At 46.5% G+C, this 8866-nt stretch overlaps 1 protein-coding gene across 1 annotated transcript; it reads left to right on the top strand.

Moving 5' to 3' along the window:
- The first annotated feature begins 2326 nt into the window (after positions 1 to 2326).
- On the top strand, positions 2327 to 7396 carry rtn4r (reticulon 4 receptor). Its single transcript, XM_052032141.1, has 2 exons — positions 2327 to 2765; positions 5341 to 7396. The coding sequence occupies exons 1-2, from the start codon at positions 2753 to 2755 to the stop codon at positions 6774 to 6776; spliced, it is 1449 nt and encodes a 482-aa protein (XP_051888101.1). The 5' UTR covers positions 2327 to 2752; the 3' UTR covers positions 6777 to 7396.
- Positions 7397 to 8866: the final 1470 nt, after the last annotated feature.

The following is an 8866-nucleotide window of genomic DNA, read 5'->3' as shown; positions in this document are numbered from 1 at the left end:
GCATGAGGTAAGACCAGCAGCAAACACAAGAAGAAGTCCAAAAATATTCTATAGGCATGAGAAAATGGAAAGGGTTGTAAATGGAGACCAAAAAGGAATTTTCTCCCAGAAACAGAGGTACTAAATTCGTATTTTTTACATCATTCACCAAAGAAGAAGATTTTTTTGGAATCTCTGCAAAGGAAGATGTGGCTGAGATTCTGTTCGGGCTAAAAATTGAAAACGTGGGGTTACTGAAAAACTAGCTGCACTAAAACGGATAAATGACTTGGTCCAGACGGGATGCATCTGAGGATGCTGACAAGAATGAGAGAGAAAATTGTCGAGGCTCTGGCCATTATCTTTCAAATATCTATTGGCTCGTGGGTAATGCCTAGGGTTTGGAAAACTGCAAATGCTGCACTCTTGTTCAACAAAAAGGAAAAGGAAACAGTAACTACAGGTGGGTCAGTTTAACTTCAGTGGTCGAGAAAATTACAGACACAATAATAAAAGACAGAATTGGCAGCTGCTTAGCCAAATGTGATTTGATTAGAAAAAAAACCGCATGGATTTGTTAAAAGGAGATTGTGTCTGACCAATTTGATAGTGATGTCTTTCTACCTTCAAAGACATATAGACTTCCAAATAGCAGTTAATATGGTGTCTTATTGTTGTCAAGACAGAACGCCATGAAATAAGAACTAGAGCAGCATGGTAGGAAAATTGGCTTAGTTACAGGAAATGGGGAGGGATTGTGAAGGGGCAATGAACAAACTGCTGGAGAAACTCAGCGGGTCGGACAGCATCTGGGGAGGAAGGAACTGTCAATATGTTGGGTCGAGGGCCTGCATCAGTAATTATGAAGGGTTTTACAGTCTGGAGGAGGAAAGGGTAGAGTTCGCAAGGCATCGTACTAGGATCACTGCTTCCCTGCTAGACTTGGGCACAACTTCCATATTTGCAAATGACACAAATCCTTCAGGGGTGGTCGCAGAGGCAGGTTCAGTTGCAGCATTCAAACGAAAAGAGTTTGCGAGGCCAAGGGGAGAGAGTGTGGGGATTTGACTTGTTGGTATTGCTTTTGCAGAAAGCTAGCATGGACTCGTGGGCCGAATGGCTTTCTTCTGTGCTGTCACCATTCTGTGATTCTCCCGGGAAGGTGAGGCGGTCCGGGAGACTTGGGTTGTCCTGTTGAGATGGTTGTCCTATTGAGGGAGGTGTTGTTTTGGATGGGTAGGTATTCTGCAGTTGTCCTGGGTGGATTGTAAGGTAGTACTGAAGGAGTCGAAGTCCTAGAACTTCAAACAGATGTGAAACTCTTGGGAGGGCAGTATATGAATTAAGCATTCTTCAAGGGGTTATATGTTTATGTCTTCCTTCCAGTCTCCGTTTGGAGTCGGGCAAACTGGTTATATACATCTGCAGTGTTTCTTTTCGACGCAACTCACTGGCGGCCTGCGGGAAGCTGCACGCTCCTCGACGCGGTCTTTCAAGAGCACAAACCCACTTCGCGGTTTGGTTCCAGGGGTCGCACACAGGACCGATATTTCCTTGCATGCAGTCCGCCGAGTTATTTAATGCTCAACCCGGCCCCTTGAAAATTCCGACTAGACGGAGACGGGGGTGCGATGGGCGTTCTCCTGGAGCAACTGCACCCTCAGTCTGTCCGAACAAAGGTGTGAGCAAAACTTTAAGAGCTCAGCCAAACGGACAGGGCCCGTGAGTAAAGCGCTGCAGCATGAAATGGATCCGAGTGAGACACCTGATCCTTTCCTGGGCTACTGCTCACCTCCCCCGGACTTGGCACGGTTCGTGGCTACGTTAATGCCCCGCGGGTGCACAGCGGAGTACACTCGACCCGCTGCGGGATTCAGTGGGCCCCCCTGAGAAAGTATAGGGAGACACAAGCCCCTGGATGACTGGGAGACTGGACTCTGTTCCAGTTTGCAGCATACCAGATGCTACTGTGTTTTCTAATACACTGAACCCAATGAAATGTGCGCTGCTGTCTGGGTCAACTCTTCTTTCCTCCTGGTTTCCTGGCGAAAACATTGCTCCCTGTATCTACCTTCCTCGTCTCTCTTCCTCCTGCCTCCCCCGCGCCCTTGCCCCTTCTTCGCTCACCGGCCGCCGCCCCCCCCCCCCCCCCGCACACACACACACACCTCGCCTGCTCTTGCTGCTGTTTCTCACAGAGTGGCGCATCCTCCCGTCCCTCCCTCCCTCCCTCTCTCTCTCTCCCTCTCACTCACACACACACAATCTGCCGATGACAGATTCTCAGCACGTCGGCCCACGTGAACCCGCCCCACAAGCTCCATAAAACATTCATTCCCTTACTGCACTGTAAGCTTCTGACACTCGCCGCCCGGACTTGAATGCGGGTCACCTCTCTTCACTCCGCTGCAGAAAGGAAGCTGAACAGTAGGGTCGTTTTACTGTTTACCCTTTTACCATCCTCCCCTCCCCAAACAAAAATCTCCTCGGGACTCATGGATCGGACTTTCCTGACTTCTGGATCTCTTTGATGCTCACATTATGGGATGCTGAGTGTGGATCTTGCCGTTCCCCATGAGTGACGCTGCTGACACCGGGAGAGCTCCCTCTCCAAGCTGCCGACAGACGCACGCACCGGGCTTAACTTTCTCTCCTCACGTCTCCGGGTGGTGTTGCCTCGGAGGGTTTTAGAGGAAGGTTCACCGCCGCCCAGCGCAGCAGAACAGCCGTGCCTTCTGGAAAGCAACGAAGCTGCAACGAGTTCAGTAAGGAGATGATGGGTGAAGGTAGGAGAGATCTCAGACCCTAAACTACAACTTCCTTTTAAAATAAGACCTAAAAGCTCAAAAGATTATCCAGCTTTGCACAAAAAGTGATTATTATCATTTCACTGCGAGCCGAAAATCTTTTTGCTCCGTTTGATCATGTTAAGCAGTGACGGTAATTCGCGCTGGTTAAAGATGCGCCGGCAAATGGCTTTTCACTTTGTGAAAGTGCGGACGAGGAAACGAGCGCCGCGGTTTGAAGGGGTGGGTGATTTAATGTAAGAATTGGTATTCAATCTGACCGTGTGTCAGGAGTTATTGCCGGCTCAGTAGGAACCGCGTCTACAGAGTGATTAATAAGTCTCCCCGAGCTCGATGGTCCCTGGTGAAAAGTTGGATGTATTATTGGAAGAAAAGTTGCCTTTTACCATAATGCTAATTAGGAGAATACATTGAGGGGAAGGTGGGTTTGGAACCCCATCCTGCCGTGTCGTGCCTGGAGATGGCTGTGATCTCTTGTAACTAACAGTGGAATATGAAATTCCAAGGTTATGGGATTGGACAGGGATGGCGGAGAGGCCCGGCTGTCTGTTTACTAGACACGGTGATATTTCATTATGCAGCACGCAGCGTGTCAGAATTCCCAGGTGCTTTGGTACCTAAAAAGTTCCCACTGCCGTCTTTGTACCAGCCCTCGGGACCGCCTTTAGACAGGACGGAAAGGGCGAGGTTGCCACATGATGGGGCTGGTGGAGTTGTGCGCCTGGACCCGTGCGTAAGGCATGCAGCACCAAGAAAGTGAGGAGACGAGGGGAAAGCGACCGAACGAGAACAAGGGCAGTCACAGAAATGTATTCGGATGTGAGAGACAGAAAGAGGAATGGGGGAGGGGTGAAATAAGTGAGAGGGAAGTGCACGGAGAAAGCGGGAGTGCAAGCAATAACGATTGCAAGATGAACATAAATAAGGATAATTAGAAATGGACACATGAAGGTGCCCAGAGACTAAAGCAGAACAAGACGAAAGAGATAGATATAGATAAAGTTACACATGTAGAGAATGAAATGGACAAGAAGGAAACAGACTTCTTGATTGAAGTGAACAGCTAAAGACATGGAGATACACAAACTGAACGAGTTAGAGGACAATGTGAACAGATAAGGTAAACCGACTGAGTAACAGAATAGATACAGAGATAGAAAGATAAACAGATACAAGATATCGATTGAATGAGGGGAAAGAGAGAGCGGAATAGAACCAATTAATGTGGGAAACATGGAGTTTGGGAACAGGAACTGAGAAACCTGCATAGGAAAAGTAATATAAAGGCAGGCAAATTAATAGGAGGGTGAGTAGCTAATGAGGAAAACGAGCATATGTGCAAATATAGATGGTGAAACATACACCACTACGACCCACTAGACAGAAGAGTAGGAAGCGGAGATGCGATTTGGTAGCACCCCATTGTAGGAAGTGGAGTGGCAGAAATAAAAATTCTGTAAGAATTAAATAGATTGCGAAAAAAAAACCTAACGAATATTTCCACGAAGACTAGATTGTTTCAGTGAAGCGAATGGGGTGGGTCTGTACTTCTCAGTGTGTCAGAGTTGTCTTTTAGTTCCGGCCCACGGTTCAACATTCGCTCTCAAACCGTTCTCGGAGCTCCCGACGAGGGCAGCCCCAGCCTGCTGCAAGTTTCTATCAGGGGCTGCACACATACAGAACGGAACCACCTCTCACCCCCAACGCCCCTCCCCTACCCACCCACCCACCCACCCACCAACTCGCCTCCAGCCCTGGGATCTATTGTCCTCATTCATGAAACAGGTTCCCGTTATACGCGGAAAAGATTTGCCACCTCACATCTCCGAGAGAATAGCAGGCATGGGAGAGGTGATAGCGGTGCTGGGGCGGGGAGTGTGGGGTGGAATCCGGCTGTTGGATCTACTCCCATTGCCTTTTGCTTAAGGCGAAATGCCATTGGTGCTGCTGAATATCAGGAAAGTGTGTCAATATATTCAGATTTCCAGCATCTGTCGTTTTTTTTCATTTTCAAGTGTGCCAACATATTCAGTTAAAACTCCTTGCGCTGCGAATCCTGTTCAGTTAGCATGTGTATGCGTGCGTCTGTGTGAGGTAGATAGATAGATAGATAGATAGATAGATAGATAGATAGATAGATAGATAGATAGATAGATAGATAGATAGATAGATAGATAGATAGATAGATAGATAGATAGATAGATAGATAGATAGATAGATAGATAGATAGATAGATAGATAGAGAGGCTGTTCGAAAGCAGTTTGAAGATGAATTATCCTGCAGAATTAAATGGCTTAACATGCTGAAAAGCAGAGAACTGATGTTATTAGGCAATAAAAGCAGCATTATCCATCTCGAATAATAATGGTGAAACGTGGGTAGCCATAATGGCAAAGTCTTCCTAGAGCTGGCCGACAACACAGGTGATGCAGTAAGCAGCATCCCAAGTGTCTCTCCTTCTCTGCAGACTGATGGCCATAATACAATGTCTTTGAATACTAAAGAATTTCATGTGCAAGTCAAATTGATGTTACCATTGTCTTTATTTCACAGGAAACAGGCTCCTCTTTCTAGCACTTTGTTTGCATTATCTCCCTAAAGCCGAGCCCTGTCCCAAGGGTTGTACGTGTTACACGGAGCCCATGACAGTCAGCTGCCAACAGCAGGGTTTCCAGTCAATCCCCGAAGGGATCCCATTCAGGAGCCAACGGATCTTTCTTCAAAACAACAAGATCCCCTTGGTGAGCTCCACCAGCTTCAGCTCCCGGCAGAACTTGACCGTCCTGTGGCTTCACTCCAACAACATCAGCATTATACAATCCGGGGCTTTCGACGGCTTAGAACGGCTAGAGGAGTTGGACATTGGGGAAAATATTAATCTCAAATCTCTGATTCCAACCGCCTTCAACGGATTGGTGCGCCTTCACACCTTGCACCTCCACAGATGTGGGCTGTCAGACCTACCGAAGGGCATATTCAGGGGGCTTGGCTCGCTGCAGTATCTGTACCTACAGAGAAACGTATTGGAGAAATTGCGAGATGACCTGTTTGTAGACTTAGCCAATCTCACTTCTCTATTCTTGCATGGCAACAGGATCAAAGGTTTGTCGGAAAACGTGTTCCGGGGGTTGAGCAACCTGGATAAACTTTTATTGCATGAGAATCGAATTAGCGTGGTGCACAGGAGGGCGTTCCACGACCTGGGCAAACTGGGGATGTTGTATCTCTTTCATAACAACCTCACCGTGCTGACTGGACAGACCATGGACCCCCTCGTCTCACTCCAATACCTCCGACTCAATGGAAACCAGTGGATCTGCGACTGTCGAGCCAAGTCTCTTTGGGAATGGTTCCGGCGTTTTCGCGGATCAAGTTCGGTTTTGGAGTGTCATATCCCCGCTCGTCTGGCCGACAGCGATCTTAAAACCCTCAGTAGTCACGATCTGGAAATATGCCTAGATTCTTCTAACCAGATCCGGACCAGTATTTTCAGTACGAGAACCAGGTCTGGTAAACTGCCAACCGTGGAACCCCCATCGAATTCTAGAGATGGTTCCGTCAAGTGCTGCCAACCAGACCCTGATCAGTCCTCCATAATTTACACCAAAGACAAATCGTCCCCCTCTTCCTACAACAGCAGAGGCTCCACTAACAATCCACTGAAGGACAAAGAGAACATCTCCAAGATTAGATACGCTGAAAACGATCTATCAAAAAACGGGACCTACAAAAATGGGTTGAGCGATGCTCCCATGGGGACTTTCTCTGCCAAAATAGACCAACCGTTAGTCATACTCAATCCAGAATTATTGGACAATCTAGAGTCCTCTACAGCTCCCACAACTAAAAAGAAACGAAAATGCTATAAAAAACCCAAAGCGGATTCATCGCAGTGCCGTCTCAACAACGGATCAAGCAGAATGCTTCTGTGGAAGTCAGTGCTTCTACCAGTCCCATTAATACCCTTCTTACTGCAGCACCGTTGTTAAGTGTAAACGCATCAGGTCTGCCCCGGTTCGGTGACGTACTTTCATTGGCCTCTATAGACAATTCTGAAGAGAGACTACATTATAAGCGAAGAAAGCTTTGATCATTCGAGAAGACAAATTGGATGCCTTTATAAAATACAAAAAAAACCACAAACAAAAATGAAAGCAAATTGTATATATCTTATATGTGCCCGAATTATTAAACTAACACACACATCCTTTCAAATTCCATTGTGAATCAAGCTTTTCCAAGAAAAAGACAGAAAAGGAAAAAAAATGTCCTGGGTTTAATTTTCTGATCGAACATCAAGTAAATTTCACAGCCGAGGGTCGACAACTAAAAAAGGCTGTTTGAGGAGGAATCGATAATTGGGAATCCATGTTCTGGTACTTGCAATCTCCTTCCTCTGTTTGATTTTGATTTGATTTGATTTGATTTCCCTTGTGGAATGTGATGCAATGGGCATTTTGCTCTCGTCTCTCTGCTCCTGAAGTACCGACTCTCAACCTATCGTCTCACTCCCGCTGCATTTGTTACAGAATGCTGCCAAAACGCATTTAATTTTACTTGTGTAAAAGGCTCAAATATATTACAAAAAATAAAAGATTTTTCTAAGATATCCTTTACGTCTAAGGCTTTGTACAATGAAACGAATGTTTAGCAATTTTGCTTTTGAAGAAATTCAATGTTTCCAAAGTTGTAGATTAATTTAACCACGAAAGGACTCGGGTGTTCTTGTTTGCAAATCAAAATCACTGCAAAGCAAAATGGGTGAAAGAAAAACCTGGGGGTTTGCCTGTAAGAGATGAAAAGTATTATTTTACATTCAATCATTATAGCCAAGAGCGAAGCACTGAAGTGATTTGCAAATCTGCCTAATCCACTCTGATTTTTAAGAATCAACTATGATCTCAGGACTGTAAAGATAGACATCGATGACATTAATTAAACATGACTCACGATAGAGAAGTGATTAGGATCGGTCGGTTATCTAATAGCGGCAGTTGTTACCGAGGGTGGAGGGGGCTCCTCTTTCCGTTAAGGTGCCGCCAAACCGACTGCAAAACAGTGCACTGCTGCTGGTGTTGAAGAGCCGCCCCCCGTTTCGAGTTTAACTGTTTATCCCCTCTTTCCCAACACTTCCAGTAACAGTTTCCGGCACATATTTTTAAGATAAACGGGGCGGGAAGTGTTAATGTCAAGTGAATTGCAGACGCACCAGTCAACGATTATATTACTTCAAAATAAAAGGTACAGGACAGAAACTGAAGACTTGACTCAAGTGGTCCACAGACACGGTGTTCCAGACTAATTTATCTTCATCCAGCCCTTTCATCGTTAACTACTCCCCCCCCCCCACCCCCACCCCCACTGTATGTAGCGTCTTACTGAATCTTGGGAGGATTATTTTGGGCTTGCATTGTGGTCCACTTCAATGTGCAACGTTGATGGTGGGTCACCATTGGCGTTTTACAGCACTCGTTCGCGCGTAATAGAAAATCTGTTTGCGCGGCTCCCTACGCCCAACATACACATGCACCAAAGTGAATGCCAGTCATCGTACCACCTGTGTTTGACTTCTCCTTCAGTGCATCACAGGAAGGAGTGTGGACCATGCACACGAAAGCGGGCCATGGCTGGGGTGTGGGCATTCCTGCGCCTGTGCTACTCAAGGGGGCCCACCATCACCTGCCACTTTGGTGAGGAGATTGAATGGGGTTTTGTAGGCTGCACTTTGGAACTGCAACAATAGCAGAGATTACGGTCAAAATGTCTTTGTTTTGGAGGGACCCAAACTGCTCTGATCCTCATTCTAGGTGTCCATCACTTCCACCACAACCTCAGAGTCAGCGTCGAGAACAGAGCGTCCGCTCCGATGTCCGCCTCCCCATTCTTGGAAACTACTCACCTTAAACTGTCCAATGACTTGCAGCTCATCGCTGTTGGTTTAACAGACGCAGTCATGACCTCAAACGTATTACGGGTTAATTTATGACGATGCGTGCAATATCCAAAATTGCAATTAGTTTGCACAGAGAGGAAAAGATTGCAAACTGCACCAACTGAACCCTGCACGACTTCAAACTCT

This window comes from Pristis pectinata, chromosome 17, assembly GCF_009764475.1.
Source record: "Pristis pectinata isolate sPriPec2 chromosome 17, sPriPec2.1.pri, whole genome shotgun sequence".
NCBI lineage: Eukaryota > Metazoa > Chordata > Chondrichthyes > Rhinopristiformes > Pristidae > Pristis > Pristis pectinata.
Note: the sequence above shows the minus strand (reverse complement) of the source record. Positions and strands in the feature narration are given on the sequence as shown.